We start from the raw sequence: 19,529 nt of genomic DNA, 5'->3' as shown, positions 1-19,529 counted from the left end.
AAAGTTGCAATCCCCCTACAATTTCTTTGTGACCTCTCACCCTATTTTAGGTTGGGATCTGCACCATTACAACAAACAAAATTTCAGATGCAAACATCTAAAACTGTGAAACTGATTATTTTTAAAACCCTATGATTGTGAAATTGACCAAAATGGACCCTGAATTTGGTAGGGCCCTCGTTATGGGTATAAATATAAGAGATCAAATCTTTAACAAATGTTAATTAGCATAATTCCATTGATTTCAACAGTGTTGCACTACATTATACCCTCCCGCTGTGGGTCTGGCTAACCATCCCGCTTATGTGATACAAACACTATCATGATTTGGTAATAAAGATATCTAGATTCTTACCTGAGTGTCACTATGATTGCTGATGGCTGAGCACATGCTGTTATAAGGGTAACTATGAAAAGAAATATTAGGAATGGGATAAGTGTACTGCAAGTCCGATCACACTTCCCAGACACAGCATAGCCATTCTCATTCAGGTATGTCTTGACAATAACCACCCTGAGCTGACCGCGCTGTCCCACAGTTGGTGGTGTGATAACTTGGCGGCTTTGGACACAGGCACATTCAGTATAATTTCTTACCTGAGAAAAGCAAAAGAGGAGAAACATCAAATATTGTGATTTTTTTGTCTCTTCAACAAAGACCATGTGTCATATTTACCACATAGATATTTTTAACCTCTGTAGTGAAAAACTACCACTTAATGTCCCTACAGATGAACCTCTGTTGACCAGGACTCTCTGGTCCAGCAACATCCCTTTGGACCATGGATGTTGCTGGACTAGAGAGCCCCCGCACAGAGGTGGCTGGCAGTTGGGAGCACAGCCGGCCAACACAGCAGCAGAGCCCTCAAGACACCAGAACCTACAGCCGGATGGGCTGGGAAGCCGGTGGGGGCACTGGAGTCCATGGGGGATGTGGCAGGGGCAGCAGAACTTGCAGTGGGCCAGGAAGGCAGCGGGGCTGCTGGAGTCTAGATTGCAGGGGGAGGGGATCTCTGAGCCCACAGTTGATGGGGCTGGGAAGACACAGGGGCCACCAGAGTCTGCAGTGCGGCAGGGGAGAAGGCAGATGTAGAGCCAGGAAGGGGGAGAAGCTTCAGAGCCCACAGCTGGCAGGGCTGCAAGCACCCACAGGTCCGCCACAGGAGTTCGCGGGACTGTGGAGCCTGCAGGACGGCTGGAGCCAGGGGAACCGAGGGCAGCGGAGCCAGGTAACTGGGGAAAGGAGCCCAGCAGAGAGGCTGGTGCTTCACCTCCCCCAAGATCTTCCTTGGCCCAGAAAACTCTGAGGGTATGTCTACACTACCCTCCTAGTTCGAACTAGGAGGGTAATGTAGGCATACCGCACTTGCAAATGAAGCCCGGGATTTGAATTTCCCGGGCTTCATTTGCATAAGCGGGGAGCCGCCATTTTTAAAACCCCGCTGGTTCGAACCCCGTGCAGCGCGGCTACACGGGGCTCGAACTAGGTACTCCACGAGGTGTACCGGTAGTTCGGAATAGGAAGCCTAGTCCGAACTACCTAGTTTGAGCCCCGTGTAGCCGCACTGCACGGGGTTCGAACCAGCGGGGTTTTAAAAATGGCAGCTCCCCGCTTATGCAAATGAAACCCGGGAAATTCAAATCCCGGGCTTCATTTGCAAGTGTGGTATGCCTACATTACCCCGCTAGTTCGAACTAGCGGGGTAGTGTAGACATACCCTGAGAGAACTGGACTAGGGAGGTCCAACCTATACTATTAAGTTTGCTTGACACTTCCCATCAGTCACTTCTAACATTGCCAAACTTTAACCCTCTGTACTGAAATTTTCCATGTGGTCTGCTTTAGGCTGGATTTTGTTTCTAATTCAGGCCAGTGGTTCAATCTTTTCTGAGAATGAGGCGAGGGGTTATGGGTGGCTCAAGTTAAACATTCCTGTGATCTTTTCTCGGAACAGTTCTAGTGCCTTCCTAGCTTTTGAAGATGGGATTGGGAATGTGGTAGGGACGTGGCTTTTGTGTCAGGGTGTGTCATCTGACCTCCTAGTAAAAATCTTTCCTCCTCTGGCCCAGTTCTTAGGATCTGAAAAATTTCAGTATGCACTTCAAAATCACAGCTGACCAATCTCGGAGGAGTATTTCTTCATTGACAACTCCACGTCCCCTCACAGTTGCCTTCCCCACAGACTGACTGAGCAGTTTTCAGTCCTGGGCTAAAGGGCTAAAGTTTGGCTTTCCCTGTCCTTGCTGCTCTGGCTACTTTGGGCTGGCACCAGGCACTAGTACAGGCAGTCCCCGGGTTACGTACAAGATAGGGACTGTAGGTTTGTTCTTAAGTTGAATTTGTATGTAAGTTGGAACTGGCTCCAGATTCAGCCGCTGCTGAAACTGATCAGGGGCTGACTACAGGAAGCCCTAGACAGAGTTGCTCTGCCCCTGGCTTCCTGGAATCAGCTGCTGATCAGTTTCAACAGTGGCTGAATCTGGACTCCTGGGACAGAACAGCTGGGGCGCTGCCGGGTAGGTCCCCGCAGGACCAACCCGGCAGCACCCCAGCTGCTCTACCCCAGGCATCCCGCAACAAAAGCCTGGTCTGCTGGGGGGGGGGGGGGGGCGCACTAGCTGCGCTTCCTCCCCCCCCCAGCACAGCAGGGAGACCCAAGCAAAGCCGCACAGGCAGCGGGACCCCGCTGCCAATGCAGCTTTGCTCCTTTGCCCCGGAGCAAAGCCGCACAGGCGGCGGGGTCCCCCGCCTCTGCGGCTTTGCTCCTGTCTCCCTGCTGTGCTGGGGGGGAGTGCCCTCCCAGCACATCAGGGAGACCCGAGCAAAGCCGCACAGGCGGCGGGACCCCGCTGCCCATGCGGCTTTGCCCCGGAGCAAAGCCGCAGAGGCGGGGAACCCCGCCGCCTGTGCGGCTTTGCTCCGGGGCAAAGGAGCAAAGCCGCACGGGCAGCGGGGTCCGCCGCCTGTGCGGCTTTGCTCGGGTCTCCCTGCTGTGCTGGGGAGTCTCCCCCAGCACACCAGGAAGACCCGGAGCAGCTTTTCTCGCCCCGGAGGATGCGGTGGTGGGACCGCTGCGCTCTGGGCGGTCCCGCCTCCCGCGAGCTCCGGGGCGAGAAAAGTCCCGTTCGTAAGTGCGGATCTGACATAAGTCGGATCAGTGTAAGTCGGGGACTGCCTGTAATGTGCTCTCAGTGCCCATCCTACCCCCCGCTGGCACACAGGCAGTGCGGAGCAGGAAACTGTCTGTTCTGAATGCAGAGGGGACCAAAACCAGACGGGGGAAAGGGTATATGTAGTTTGGAACAAGGAGTCTGGTGTCATTGGATGGAGTGGGGCAAGAAGCTGGACTGGGTGGGCAAGGATACTACGAGTGGGGGCCAGGGTTTGAAGAAGAAGGTCTGGGATGGGAAGCTGGTCAGGGAAATGAAGGATAGTGAAAATGAGGAGGCTGGAGACTGGGACTGGGAACCAGTGTGGGGTGGGATGGACACAGATTTTACAAGGAGTAGGGGTGCACAGGCAGTAAAGGGAGTAGCTGGGTAAAGAGCCTAGCACAAGAAGCTAGGGAGGGAAAGGTTGCAGCAGAGAGACAGGGAGGAGACGGAGGAAGACTTAGGAAGAGATGAAGACTGGGAGCCAGTACACGGTTAAGCAGATAAGGGAGAGGAGAACTGAGCCTAGCTGGGCAAAAGCGACGAGGAGTCCTGTGGCACCTTATAGACTAACTGAAGTGTAGGAGCATAAGCTTTCGTGGGCAAAGACCCACTTCGTCAGAAGCATGTAGTGGAAATTTCCAGAGGCAGGTATAAATATGCAGGCGAGGATCAGGCTGGAGATGACGAGGTGGATCCAATCAAGGTGGATGAGGCCCACTTCTAGCAGCTGATCTGGAGGTGTGAATTCCAAGAGAGCAGAAGCTGCTTTTGTAGTTAGCGAGCCATTCACAGTCTTTTGCAGATTCAGACTAACACGGCTACCCCTCTGGTAGCTGGGCAAGGAGACCAGGGCGGGGATGACAAGCCTGAGGAGACGAGATGGGTACTATGTGGCAAGGAAAATGGAGCTGGGACACGAAGCCAGCAGCAGGAAAGCGACAGGTCAGGGACAGTTGCAGGAGACAGAGCAGAAGAGATTCAGTATTTCCAACCCAGAAAATGTAGGACATGAGCAAGGCCCAGCCCATCTAACACTGTGCTCGTGCTGCAAATCCAGCTCCCCTGCTACAGTGGAGTACAATTCCTACAACTGCAGTGGTCTCATGACCGTTTCCAAAGCAGCCCTTTGGTTGGTGGAGGTTCACTCAGTGTGAGTTATTTTTGATATAATTGGCATTAACTCTCGCTCAAAATTCCAACATTGCTGCAGGCTGGGATAATGTCATGGACAATCGGTGCTCCTATCATTTTGAAACACAGAGAAATTCATGCACAGGGGGCACTTGTGGATGAGACTCTCTGAAGCTGAGAAGAAGGAAGAAGTGTGCCTGGGAGCTAGTACACTTCCCCTTTCTGTATCCATCCACTCAGCCCAGATCTGCTGAGCTTTGGCCCCATAGTATTACACACTCACCCCAGTGCTATGATTTCCAGCACCGATACAGCCAGCCAGACATGGATTGAAGTATGTTATTCCGTCTGATCCACAAACGGGCTCGTACTCATGAATTTTACATCCACAGTTAACATTACAGCTGCCTGTCAGATTTCTATGTGCCATAGTGAGTGTAGGACTGAGGAGAGGAAAAGAGATTACATTAGAATAGCATGTTAAATATGTGCAGAGAAATTACCCCTTTCAATTTGTCTGTAGTTATTTAGTGATTTTAGTATTAAAAAGGTTGCAAAGATTAGTTATTTATTTGGATGTGAGTAACATAAAAGCATGCCAATGCTGCTCTTTAGGCTTCAGTGACTTTAAATGAAATGTGCAATGCAAAAAATCCTTACAAAACTGAAAGAGCACATCTCCCCCTGATAGCACCCACCATTCAGAAACTAATGATTAGTTATATTTTGCCCTGCAGTGCTACACAGTAGCCCCAATCCCATTGCAGGACCCAAGTAAATCTTAAATTTCCCAACCCAGCATGTTCCCCAAAGAGCCTCAACTCCCTGACCCCTCAAACCTGCCTTACATGAAGGATTTTGCTGTGGGCTTGAAGGTCAACAAATTTGGGAGGGGGAGGGTTCAATGGGAGAGGAGAGAATGCCAGAGCTGAGGAACACACAGGGAGCATAGTGCCAGCAGCAACCTCTCTTATTGGTTACAGAAGCGTCAGCCAATCAGAGCTACAGCAGAATGGCACAGGAAGACAGACAGTCTTTGATAGATGGGTCCCAAGCCATTCAGATTTTTAAATATCAGAACCAATGCCTTAAATTCCAGTCTGAAGCCAATAGGCAGAGAGTGCAGGTCCCAGAGCACTGGCGTCACATGCTCATGGCAGGAGACGACACTAAGCAAAGCAAGCTATCCCACTGTACATAAGCTTTAGCTTCTAAATGGATTTAAAGTAGAAAGTCCATCGCTGCAGCCCTTTCTAAGGGTGATCGAGGCACAAACTGCACGAACGCAGCTCCCATCTGAAAGGAAAGATTGCAGCCTCTCAGCCAAACGGAAACACAAAAAGCAGCCCAAGTTAACACTGCTGTTGGATTATTTACATGTAGACCCTACCAAAATGCCAACTGTGGTTACCACTGATGGCCAAATACCATTAGAGTAGGGGCTGCTACCGCCTCCTCCAACTCTTCCTGTTGCTCCCTCAGCCACCATAATCACCCCAGTCTTATACAGATGGAGTCTTAGTCATCCATATCTCACTGTGACCCAAATCATGAGAAAGACACGTGGCCATATTCTGCATTGGGCAAGATAGAGCTATAAAACTGGGGTTTTCCAGCATGCTGAAAATGCTTCAACCCACATCTAGTTATTAACTGTCTTAGGAAGGAAAAATAAAATAGGATCATTCTAGTAGCCTACGAGAACTCTCAAGGTAGAAAAGCAAGTGCCCAACACTACCATCTGTAAGCCGCAAAGGAACAAACCCACTGAAGTCTGGCTCCATCCACTCCCAGCAGGGACTGCAATCCAACACTGACTGGAATGAAAGCAGCTGGGGGATCTATTCATATCAACATGAATAGCTGGTCTTCATTAATTGCCAAGAGACGGTCATCAGTCAATGCAACAGTATGTTATTTTGTATTATGAAGTAATGCTCTTGTGTCAACAGCATGTGTCTAATGTTCTTGGGCAAGATGAAGGCATGGTGTGTGATACAAAGAAATTACAAAATGACAATAGCGCTACAAGATGAGTCCCAGAAATCACTGAATGAAAGCAACGGTGTAAACTGGATCATAAACAGTGAGTATAGAGAAACAAAGTTTAAAACACCAGACTTGAATAAAAAGGTGAAATCTGCATAGGAGGATGTTCTTAAACACAGGGTAAACAGCCTATGTCATCCAAGTTTAAATTAGACACCTCTTGGAAGAGCTATCACAGAAGATAAAAGGAACAGACCCTTACGACCCCCTTCGTCCTTATTAATAGGAAAGTATGAGACAGTAGAAGGGTTACCCTGTGTTGCTTGGTCCTTCAGGGCAGAGACTGGGGGCATAGGGGGTTGCAGGAGTCAGGATTTGTGGGTGAGGAGGGGCTCAGGGCAGAGGCTATGGGTGTGTTGGGAGGGTGCAGGTGTCAAGGTTGGGGTTGAGGAGAACCTCACAACTGCAGGTAACTGAGATATTGTTATTTCCTGTTTTCAGTATATCGCCCTTTTACAATGGTGATAGGTTGTTTTTTTTAGTGAAGAACATTATATTTACATCTGTATTTCGATTGAACTTTCTAGGCTTTCCATATTGCTGAATTCATTTAACTAATGGAAGAACAGAGGATGCAGCATTGAAGGTATTGGCTAATTGCTTCCTGTGATTCTCTAAGGGTACTTATACACTAGCCCCCTAGATCGATCTAGGGAGGCTAATGAGGGTGACCGGAATTGCAAATCAAGCCCAGGATTTAAATATCCTGCGCTTGATTTGCATGTTCCCAGCCAGTCGCCATTTTAGAAATTGACTAGCCCAAAGTAACTGCCCGCATCTATATGTGGCAGTGAAACAGGATTCTGATTTAAAGCCCTAACTCCAATTAGCTGGTATGCCTCCTGCAATGATATTTAAATCCCGGGCTTGATTTGCAATTCCAGTCGCCCTCATTAGCCTCCCTAGATTGATCTAGGGGGCTAGTGTATACGTACCCTAAGTTTGATTTGTAAATTTCATCTGGCTCTGCAATACTGAGAGTTTAAGCGAATGCTTTATGCCAACAAACTTATTTCACTTGCTCATACATAACAATTTACAGATTATTGGCTTTTTGACCAAGGCACTAAGAGGAGACTCCTCCTGTCAGTGGGTGAGAAGGGGAGAATTAGCATGGTTCTATTACGGGAGCAGGCAGCTAAATTCGGGCAGAAGGTCCATTTCTCCTAAATAGCATAAAGGCAGAGTGTGGTAAATGAACAGGGAGTGGTATGAGCTAAGTGCAAGGGCATTGAGGGTGGGAGGGCAGAGACGGGCACATGAAAACTACCTCAACAAATTTACTTTTTTCTAAAGAGTTTATTACAGAATTGGGCTCTGCCTAAAATTTCCCTTTAACTATATTGTTAATGGCTTATTACTGTCACTAAGGATGTCTATTATATGGCAGTTGATGTCACTCATCTCAACATATTCCATTGGTCATCTTTCATGAGGTATATGCAGTCTTGGAAGAAATCATTGTTAATAAACTGTTGTGATGGATAATATTGACCTTTAAGCATTACTGTAGATTTTTATTTCCATTTTCACAGGTACATAAAATGATGGGTTCTGAGTATTTATTTATTTTTATCTACTTACGATTTTTACAGTTGTGGGGAATTACTGGGGATCAGGCAATTATTTAATGACAGCAGACATTGATATTTAAAAAGTGAAATCTTTATAAACTATTAAAAACACTGCTCAAGCATAGAGGTGTGTAATCAGGAAGACCAAAGCACAATTGGAGTTGCAGCTAGCAAGGGACGTAAAAGATAGTAAGAAGGGTTTCTACAGCTATGTTAGCAACAAGAAGGTTAGGGAAGATGTGGGACCCTTAGGCTATGTCTAGACTGCATCCTTCTGTCGGCAGAGGGATGAAGATTAGGCAGGTAGACATTGCAAATGAGTCAGGAATTTAAATATCCCGTGCCTAATTTGCATAATATGAACAAATCATATTCAAGGCAATTTTAGGTTCATTTTACTTCCAGAGGGTGTCACGGCATTTCAGCTGACAACAGATAATCGCTGCAACCCCTTCCTTAATAAATAATATACCTACAGTTTCTGTCCCCATTTCCTGCTTCTTCAGCCCAACAACATTACGCTGCAGCACATCCCAAACATCATTTCACTCTACAGCCTGACCCTCAGCACTAGGCCACACCTCTCTGAGTCACATCCAGGAGGGCTTTAGCACAGGAGATACCAGGCCAGCTTACAACGGAGGAGTCTTCAGGGTCTGGTTTCCCTAGCTCTATGTCTGCATTCTGCTGACAATGAAGTATAAAGCAGACACATAACACCACAAGAAGACGGATCCAGTATTTATTTTCTTATTTGATTTTTTTTCCTCTCTTCCTTTTCTCACAGTTTCCCTCTCTGGGTATGGCTACACTAAACAGTTTTTCCAGGATACCGAACTGTTCTGTGTCCAGAAAATACATTTGCTCTTCCACTTTTTTGCAGAAGAGCAAACGTGCTCTTTCAGAAGCCCCAATATTCCTACTTCCCCGAGAAATAAGGGGGCTTCTGAAATAGGGGGGTTTCTGACATTTGGCCCATCTAGCTAGGCCAAATTTTGGAAAAGCCTCTTCCGACAAGAGAACAAAAAAAGCGGCAGTGTAACCGTACCCTCTGATTTGCATCTGGACTACTCTCTGTTCCCTCTCTTACCCCATTTTTTTATGTGAGAGTTTTCTCTCTTCCTATTCTGCTTTCTTCATTGTGTCTCCACATGGAACACAAACCCACTAGTTTAAAACTGAACTTTCAAACCCAAGATATTTGAGTAGGTTTGCTATCATGCCAAATAAGTTCAAACACCTATCCCCTTCATGCTCAGACAAGATCATACAGTTAAATGATGTATTTATCTGACTATATTCACTGAGTTCTTGTTTAAGTAATGGACTTCAAAAAATAGCTCATTTTAAAATAAAATAAAATAAAATAAAATAAAATAAAATAAAACAGCTAAATTTCTCACAGGTTTTTGCAAATAGCTGGCATTGCAGTCATTGATACAAAGACACTTACCCGGTAGTGTATGGTATATTTATACCCCCTAAATTAATGCTTTCACATCCAACAATGAAAAGCGTTGAAAAGCACAACAAAGACACGCCACTGCAGATCATAGCCAGCTTTGCAGACTCTCTTGCACCAAGTTTGAGTTTTTTTATAATGTAGCCACCTAGCACAATGCCAACACCAGCACTTGGGACAATAATCACACCTGTGTGGAGGAAAGCGAAATGTAAGATAACTGTGGAAAGAGACTTGAAAATAAATACTGGTTTTACCCACTAAATGTGATTATGACAAATTCCATAAGATGGTCCTCACTGACTCTCTGCCAGCAAACTGAGTCAGAATTTTTAGAGCTCTGGACTGATGTCAAAGGATTAAATAAATCTTCCTTATGACTTTCCCGGCAGCAGAAAAGGAAATATTGCATATACAAGCAGAAACTGTGATTTGTATTCATTTTAGGGTTGTGATGGGTGTGACAAAGAGAGTCACCCACCAGGAGAACAGAAGCTTTTAAACTCCCAAAAATGAGCAGTTAAGCCAACTGATTGCATACTGTATCATTGTATTATAAAAATATAGAGAGTAAGCTCGTAGTGCTTTGAACTTGATTGTCATTAGGAGATAGGGAGACAGACTGTGGTTATGAACCTAGGTATTTGTGCATACAAAAACTGTGCTCATAATCTAAACTAATATGTCAATTACACCTCACGGCAGGACAGGGGACAGTTAATTGTGAAGAGGCACCTCTGAACCCAGGTGCTTACACAAAACTGGACTGAAGCAATGCTCCATTGTCCAGTGCAGGAAAATACAATGATGGACCATTAGCATTGATGGGAAAATATTTAGACTTTCTGGCTATCAGGTTAAGAGGGGATTTCTGCACTACCAATAAACATTGGTCACCATGCCAGATCAAGAGGTGGGGCTGGAGGTGAAGAAAATCCTTTTAAAAACAGGCTAGAACTAAGGTTTGTCTTTAATAAACTGGCAGGACGCTATCCATAAACACCGGATCTCAACTACAGCTGAGGAGATACTAAGAAGCTGTTCAAAGGGAATAAATAACTTGTATTAGAAAAGGGATGCTATCTCATACAGAACTGTAAAGCCTACTGGTTGTGTCTGGTTATTTTCTGTGTGATTTGTATGTCTGCCTTCCCTTAATGTTTTATCTTTGAATCTCTGATTTCCTATTAGGTACACTTTGTGGTTTATTTTTAACCTTACAACAGCTCTGGTGTGCAAGCTGAGCAGCATGTGTATGCCAAAGTGGGCTGGTTCCAAACATTTGCAAGTGATGAACCAGAAGGGAATGTTCCAACTGTCTGGTGCTTGAGATCTCAGGGAAGAAGGAGACTCAGGACCAAAAGGGCTCATGATGTCACCTGGCAAGAAATAGGTAGGCTGATGAGAGCCGGGGAAGACCTTAGGCTTGTGGGCTGGCTACTAGTGTCAAAGAATCAAAACACAGCTGTTCAGCACAAAGATGACAAAGGTGACAGACCTCTTACTCCTCGGTGTAGTCCTCTAAACATCACAAGGGGTAATGCAGATTGGTCCAGTTTAAATTAATGAAATTCCAAAGAATTAGTTCAAATGTTGGAGTAATGCTTTTCTTACTTCCATGGTGAGTCCCAGTAAAATACATGTACAGGCTGAACCTCTCTAGTACAGAACTCTGGTCCGAAAACATCTGTCGTTCAGAATGATTTTTACTTAGCCAGATGTCCACTTTTCATGGGCGTGGCCAAGTTTCTCACAGTCCCATAAAGTTTGTTTAGAGCACCAGTCCTAGCCCGCAGTGTTCTGTGCTGTTATTTAGCTATAATTTACCCCTAAATGTCTTCTAAGAGTGGACGTGTTAGTAACGCTGCTAGACAATATTGACCTCCCACGGTCTGGAAAATTCTCTGGTTCGGAACTGGTCAGGTCCCAAGGGTGCTGGACTAGAGAGGTTCAACCTGTACTAACCTAAACCTCCAGTGTAGGACCAAACTTCAGAAGCTTACTAAGTTCTGACAACCTAATAAGTCTTTTTTCTAAGAGCTCTGTAAACTTTTATAGTCATAGATACTAACCAGCTGACATCAAGATTCTGGTATCTTTAATCATGTTGTGCAATACCATGTTTTATGAGTGGTCGCATTGATTTTTAACAGCATGCTGTGCGAGTGAACATATCCAAAACTGGTCTTTGGTATTCAACCACTTGAAAGACTTGGCACTTAAAACTTGGAACACAATAAACTTTAAGCCCTGACACATTTTTAAATGAAGAGCTGTGACTTTGAACATCAGTTGGTAGAGTTGTGATAGGGCCACAGGCTAGCTCGGTCTCCTAATGCCCTGTGGAGTTGCTAAACCATGCAAACGTCCTGTTTTTCCTGGATTCGCCTGGCTTTTACAGCTCATTGCTGCTTTCTGTGGATCTTTAAGTGATGGTCTTGTTCACAGAGATTCATTCAGCATCAAATATGAATTTAGACATAGGTGGTGGGTTACATAGGCAAGGGAAGGCATTGCCTTCCCAAAACTGCCTACGCTTTGCCAGCTGGGGGCCCAGGAGGGCTGGGGCCACAGAGTGGCTGATGAACTGTCTGGCCAGCCAGGAAGGATTGGGCTGCTGCATGGCTGCCCCAGGCACTCTGTCCACCTGGGAAAGGTAGGGCCAACCACCTGCTGGAATTGGGGGCAGTAACCTGGGGTGGGGGACAGTCTTGACTTCACAGTTTGGGAGGTTGTGGAAGGGGCTGGGCCTTCCCGAGCTGGGCCTTCACCCCTCACCCATGAATTTAGGAGTTTTCAGTCAGTTGTATCTACTGAGAGGGGGCTGAAAAGATAATGATAGGCTTCCTTATTTTCTTGAATTAGAACTTGTAAAAAAAGTCTATTGCAAAACATTTTGTAATATAGCTGCAATCATAATAGAACAGTTTCATCCTCCCCTGCTTTACCCACAAACACTGGCAGAAGGAAATCTCTGTAACAAATGTGAGGTTGGAAATGTGAAAATGAATGTTAATAAATAAGTGCCACAATCATTGTTACCAACCATGAACCTAAGATTTTAATTATTCTTTGAAATCAGAAAAACCTCTCAGGCTCTCAACAGAGTGGGCTTTAATATCTTTAATATTTTCTAAAAGAATCATATTATCATAGAATAATAGGACTGGAAGGGACCTCGAGAGGTCATCGAGTCCAGCCCCCCGCCCTCAAGGCAGGACCAAGCTCCGTCTACACCATCCCTGACAGATGTCTATCTAACCTGTTCTGAGAATGTCTCTTCTACAGGAACAACTTCAGAGTTGTTAGCTCCTATGAGAAAAAACAATTGGATATGAATTGGAGAACAGTTTCAACCCTGCCACCCATTCTGAACATTTCTCTCAATTTATCAAAAGGATAAATAGAGAAACGGTAACTTGATTAACTGAGTCCACTAGGCAGTACCCAATCTGAGAAACTTATTCTATATGAAGGTAGCACACAAACACAACTGAAGAGCAAGACAATTTGGAACACTCTTTAAGCATCATTCCTTAGCTACATCAATTTACAGCAAGTAAGGATCTGGCCCTGTGTACTGTCTGTCTTGTTGCTTTTCCCAACTTTCTACAAAAATCCCCTCACATTTCCTTCTCCTTCCCCACTCCCTATAAATTACTTTCACTCTTCCAGTTACCTCCTTCTAACCCATTCCTTACTCAGTGACCTCGCATTCTCTTTCTGGACAGTTTTTCAGTTATTACAGAAAATGGTGCTGCTCTCCCATCCACTCTAGGCCAGCCTGTCCTTGGTCCTAGAAGAGGAGCTGAGGGGTAAAGGAAAATGCTTGTCTTCCCCTGCCCCCGACCTCATTTTCCCCCATTCATCCCACTCAGGAAACAATTGCAAACCCTTCACTCAAAGAACACATATATGCTTCCTCTACATGTTGCTCAGTATAGTGTGAAGCTTGGAATACAATTTTGCCCCCTATGTAAAGCAGAACTTGATACTTACATTTTTTTTCATTCATACAGATATGTAAAATGGAAGGTAATAAACTCTCAAAATAAAACAACCATTACTACAATAGGCTTTTCCAGAGGAGCTTTCAAAGTATGGTAAGTGCAACTAATTGACGTATTCACTTTTCACTTTCACAAGTTATATAATGGAACAAAACTGAGGGGGGGACTACGGCCTATAATGGCAAGGAGAAAGGAGGGTCAGGGCACAACAGGGAGGCAAGATCAAATCAGTATCTTAGATGCCTATATACAAATGCGAGAAGTATGGGTAATAAGCAGGAAGAACTGGAATTGCTAACCAATAAATACAACTATGATATCATTGGTATTACAGAAACCTGGTGGGATGGGACGCATGATTGGAATATTGGTATGGAAGGGTACGGCTTGCTCAGGAAGGACAGACAGGGAAAAAAGGGAGGAGGGGTTGCCTTGTATATTAAAAATGTACACACTTGGACTGAAGTGGAGATGAACGTAGGAGATAGCTGTGTAGAGAGTCTCTGGGTTAAGCTAAAAGGGGTAAAAAACGAGGGTGATATCATGCTAGGAGTCTACTACAGGCCACCTAGCCAGGTGGAAGAGGTGGATGAGGCCTTTTTTAAACAATTAACAAAACTATCCAAAGCCCAAGATTTGGTGGTGATGGGGGACTTCAACTATCCAGACATATGTTGGGAAACTAACACAGCGAGGCACAGGCTATCCAATAAGTTTCTGGACTGCATTGGAGACAACTTTCTGTTTCAGAAGGTTGAAAAAGCTACCAGAGGAGAAGCTGTTCTGGATTTGGTTTTAACAAATAGGGAGGAACTAGTTGAGAACTTGAAAGTGGAAGACAGTATAGGGGACAGTGATCACGAAATAATAGAGTTCATGATCTTAAGGAAAGGTAGAAGGGAGACCAGCACAATTGAGGTTATGGATTTCAGGAAGGCAGATTTTGATAAGCTCAGAGAACTTGTAGGTAAGGTCCCATGGGAAGCAAGACTGAAGGGAAAAACAACTGAGGAGAGTTGGAAGTATTTCAAAGGGACGTTGTTAAGGGCCCAAAAGCAAACAATTCCGCTGTGTAGGAAAGATAGAAAATATGGCAAAAGACCAGCTTGGCTTAACAAGGAGATCTTGCATGATCTCAAAATAAAAAAGGAGTCATATAAAAAATGGAAACTAGGACAACTAACAAAGGATGAATATAGGCAAGCAACACGGGAATGCAGGGGCAAGATTAGAAAGGCAAAGGCACAAAATGAGATCAAACTAGCTACAGGCATAAAGGGAAACAAGAAGACCTTTTATAAATACATTAAAAGCAAGAGGAAGACCAAGGACAGGGTAGGCCCACTGCTTAGTGAGGAGGGAGAAGCAGTAACAGGGAACTTGGAAATGGCGGAGATGCTCAATGACTTCTTTGTTTCGGTCTTCACCGAGAAGTCTGGAGGTGTGCCTAACGTAGTGAATACAAGCAGAGAGAGGGTAAGTTTAGAAGATAGGATACACAAAGAACAAGTTAAAAATCACTTAGGAAAGTTAGATGTCAGCAAGTCACCAGGTCCTGATGAAATGCATCCCAGGATACTCAAGGAGCTGATAGAGGAGGTATCTGAGCCTTTAGCTATGATCTTTGAAAAATCATGGCAGACAGGGGAGATTCCAGAAGACTGGAAAAGGGCAAATATTGTGCCCATCTATAAAAAGGGGAATAAGAACAACCCAGGAAATTATAGACCGGTCAGTTTAACGTCTGTCCCAGGGAAGATAATGGAGCAGGTAATTAAGGAAATCGTATGCAAACACTTGGAAAGTAATAAAGTGATAGGGAATAGCCAGCATGGGTTTGTGAAGAACAAGTCATGTCAAACTAATCTGATAGCTTTCTTTGATAAGATAACGAGCCTTGTGGATAAGGGAGAAGCAGTGGATGTCATATACCTAGACTTTAGTAAGGCATTTGATACGGTCTCGCATGATATTCTTATTGATAAACTAGGCAAATATAACTTAGATAGGGCCACGATAAGGTGGGTGCATAATTGGCTGGATAACCGTAGTCAGAGAGTTGTTGTTAACGGTTCTAAATCCTGCTGGAAAGGGATAACAAGTGGAGTTCCTCAAGGGTCTGTTTTGGGACCCGTACTGTTCAATATCTTCATCAATGATGTAGATATTTAGATATTGGGATAGAGAGTACTCTTATTAAGTTTGCAGATGATACCAAACTGGGTGGGGTTGCAACTTCTTTGGAGGATAGGGACATAATTCAAAATGACCTTAGCAAGTTAGAGAAATGGTCAGAGGTAAACAGGATGAGGTTTAATAAAGAGAAATGCAAAGTGCTCCACTTAGGAAGGAACAATCAGTTCCATACATACAAGATGGGAAGCGACTGTCTAGGAAGGAGCATGGCAGAAAGGGATCTAGGGGTCATAGTGGACCACAAGTTGAATATGAGTCAACAGTGTGATGCTGTTGCAAAAAAAGCAAATATGATTCTAGGTTGTATCAACAGGTGTGTTGTAAGCAAAACTCGTGAAGTCATTCTGCCGCTCTACTCTGCACTAGTTAGGCCTCAGCTGGAGTACTGTGTCCAGTTCTGGGCGCCACATTTCAAGAAAGATGTGGAGAAATTGGAAAGGGTACAGAGAAGAGCGACAAGAATGATTAAAGGTCTAGAGAACATGACCTATGAAGCCAGGCTTCATGAACTGGGCTTGTTTAGTTTGGAAAAAAGAAGATTAAGGGGGGACATGATAGCGGTTTTCAAATATCTAAAAGGGTGTCACAAGGAGGAAGGCGAAAATTTGTTCCTCTTGGTTTCTGAGGACAGGACAAGGAGTAATGGGCTTAAAGTGCAGCAGGGGAGGTTTAGATTGGACATTAGGAAAAAATTCCTAACTGTCAGGGTGGTCAAATATTGGAATAAATTGCCAAGGGAGGTGGTGGAATCTCCCTCTCTGGAGATATTTAAGAACAGGTTAGATAGACATCTGTCAGGGATGGTGTAGACGGAGCTTGATCCTGCCTTGAGGGCGGGGGGCTGGACTCGATGACCTCTCGAGGTCCCTTAAAGTCCTATTATTCTATGATTCTATGATTCTATGAGATTTGACAGTAAGGCAGAATACTGCACTTAGCTTTATTTTATAGGAATTTTTGTGTGTGCACAAAATATGCTCCTGTATATCATGCTCCAAGGCAAGATCAATTTTCAGTCTGCAAATTTTGGGCTCTGTCTTTTTTTGCCGTTATCAGAATACTGCCACACTTGAAGCTCTCCCATAGGAGAAAAGGTGATCATAACTGCTACTAATAGAACCTTGCAATATTTGCTACTAGTGTTGCATTTCCATGGGAAGTAGCAAACAGATTTTCAAAATCAATTCTGTGGGTGCGTCTACACAGCAGGGCTAAAGTCGAATTAAGCTACGCAACTTTAGCTGTCATTTGTGTAGCTTAAGTTGAAATGGTTTAATTTGGTTTTTAGTGCTGTCTACGCAGCAGGAAATCAAAGGAAGAACAGTCTTCCTTCGACTCCCCTTATTACTCATGAAATGAGAGTTACCATGAGTTGCAGAAAGAAGTCCTCAAGCTTGACATTATTTCAAAATAAAGGCTTGTAATGTAGACACGCATTTTGTTATTTCAGAATAACGTCAGTTATTCCAAATATAACGCTGCTGTATAGACATGCCCTGTGTGAGTTATACATTCCACCTTTTCTAAAAAAGAAGTAGAACTAGTTTACCATAGATTACTATATTTAGGAACAGCAGAAGTTAATAGTGAATGCAAAACAGTTTAGATTGAAAAATGATTTGAATTATAAACTTTTTTGTTTGCACAATTACATGATCTACCAAATCAGTTTATTTTCTGAGATGAAATTTTCCAAGTTTAGCCTCTGCCCTTAAATCAACTTATTTTTATTGTTTGATTTTAGAAAGTTTAAGAGCTTAAAGTGTGATTTTTTCTTTTTTGTTTGTTTGTTTTTTTATTAGTTCACTGTGGGTGGAAAAAATACATTTTTCCTGTTTAAAAAATTCTAATCGTTTAGATTTTTTTAAATAAAAGACTACAGTAAAGGAAACTCAAGTTCAAAACTTGAAATCTGGCATGGATTTAATCCTCGCTGAAGGCTAATGCCTTTGCTTTGTTTAAGAAAAGAAACAATGAAATTTAACAAAAATGGCTGTTTGTAATTGTCAATTAAAAAATGCACTGTGCAAAATCTTATTTACATCTCCAGCTGGCCACACAAACATAGATGCACTGAACATATGTGTACAGCTAACTAAGTGCACAGATGAAATATAGATATTTCGGTTCAAATGATTTACAAATTATACTACTGCTAAAGCTAGAAGAGCTTGTGAACTCAAGGTACGAGTAATTTACAAGCACCACTGGTATAAGAGTGTACACAGGCTACCACCAGATCTTCTTTTTTCTTTTTACATTCAAAAGAAATCTAGAACAATTAAATGTTATTAAATAGCTAAAGAAAATTACTTACTTGGCATAGCAGTAAGTGAGGAATTGTGAATATCTGAGCATCACAATTACTCCCTAAGCATCTTCTCTGGGGCAGTGTAGCTATACACTGTTGCATACTCGGGACCCAGCAAAGGCTCAATAGAGTCCTAATTTTTTGGAATTTCCCAAACTCTGCATACTTTGTCTGACATGACTGTTCTATTGGTACTCATTCTTATGTGTATACAGCCTCTAAAATGAGTTATGTAGCAATAATTCCATCAAGATTCCCAGCTGTGCCATAAACCATGAAAGCAAAACTCTCTAGTGGTTTGTGTAACCACTAGAACCACCAGCAGGAAATAGATACCCCAAAATCATATCTGCCATTACATTTTTCATGAGAGATGAAGTCAGTAATATCTTTCATTGGACCAATTTCTGTTGGTGGAACGGACAAGTTTTCAAAAGCTACACAGAGCTTTTCACCAGGTAACCAAGTGTTTGTTCAGGAGACCTGAAGAAGAGCTCTATGAAGCTCAAAAGTTTGTCCCTTTGACCCACGGAGTGTCCAATAAAAAAAGTATTATCTCATCTCTCTTCTGTCTCTCATATCCTGGAATCAGTATTATATCACTGCAAGCATATGTATTAGATATAATTAATGCCCTGAGCAGGATGCCTCTCCCTTTTCCACCGGCTTCTACAGAGAACTCCCACTGCTGCTACTTCCCACTGTGTCTATCAGGATCCCAGACTAGATAAACACCCAAGATTCCCACTCAGATTTTCTTTCCTTTCCTGGATCCATGCAGCCAGATAGCTTTCTCTCCTCCTATAGCTCTCCCTCGTCTACTGGAGTGACAATGCATGGTCAGTCCACTGGTACTTCACTCGCCCACAGGGGTATAGTGGGGGGGAGGCAAGGAGATAATTTATCTTGAAGTTAGAAGTATTTAAATAATGGCAGGGATTTTTTTTGTCATATTGCTTTCTACTAACATAAGAACTGCCACACCAGATCAGATGAACAGTCCTTCTAGTTCAGTGGCAAATAACATGGGCTTCAAAGACAGATTTAAAAAAAAACAACTTGAAATTGGCAATTATTGAGTAGCTTGCCTCTAAGGAAGATTCTTCCTATCATTCTCAAGTTAATAGTTGACCTGTTCTGAAGCCTGGGTATTTATGTCCCTCCCATTTTCATCCTTTTAAAAAAATCTTGCTAAACTCCTTGCTTCAATAATAATTCGTGACTATGAGTTTCATAGAGTCATTGTGAATCTCAGGAACTATGAAATGTGTATGTATGTTGCACTGAAAGAGATACACTGGAACTGTGTCAGAACCTGAAAAAAAATACGAACATTAATTACCTTTAAGTGAATTAGTTTTTCTGATTACAGAAATGAAAAGATACTGAAAGGGAAAAGCTGGAAAGGTTTTCCTTCTAAAACTAGTGCATATTGGAAGAAATTCACAATAGGCCATACAGGGAAAGATCTGGGTTTATTATTGCTTCTTCTGTTATTATTTCTTCATTATTTTTGGAGCTTCAGGGGATACCACCGAGTTACTCTGTTACAGGAAAAAAAAAAAACCAAATGGTCTGGTAGCACTTTATAGACTAACAAAACACATAGATGGTATCATCAGCTTTTGTAGGCAGAAATG

The 19,529-nt window shown here is 43.6% G+C and overlaps 1 protein-coding gene across 4 annotated transcripts in view; it reads right to left on the bottom strand.

Annotated features, from left to right (window-relative positions):
* The window catches only part of SLCO5A1 (solute carrier organic anion transporter family member 5A1), a 92,654-nt gene that overhangs the window by 11,311 nt on the left and 61,814 nt on the right, over positions 1 to 19,529 (bottom strand). For all 4 annotated transcript variants that reach the window (XM_075920553.1, XM_075920556.1, XM_075920554.1 and 1 more), the window contains 3 exons: positions 9,364 to 9,562; positions 4,571 to 4,730; positions 356 to 597 (listed from right to left, as the gene is read on the bottom strand). In XM_075920553.1, the coding sequence (XP_075776668.1) occupies positions 356 to 597; positions 4,571 to 4,730; positions 9,364 to 9,562 (601 nt within the window). The remainder of the gene's footprint in view (positions 1 to 355; positions 598 to 4,570; positions 4,731 to 9,363; positions 9,563 to 19,529) is intronic.

The sequence above is a fragment of the Pelodiscus sinensis genome, chromosome 2 (assembly GCF_049634645.1).
Source record: "Pelodiscus sinensis isolate JC-2024 chromosome 2, ASM4963464v1, whole genome shotgun sequence".
Lineage (NCBI taxonomy): Eukaryota > Metazoa > Chordata > Testudines > Trionychidae > Pelodiscus > Pelodiscus sinensis.
This window is presented reverse-complemented; position numbering and strand designations above follow the sequence as displayed.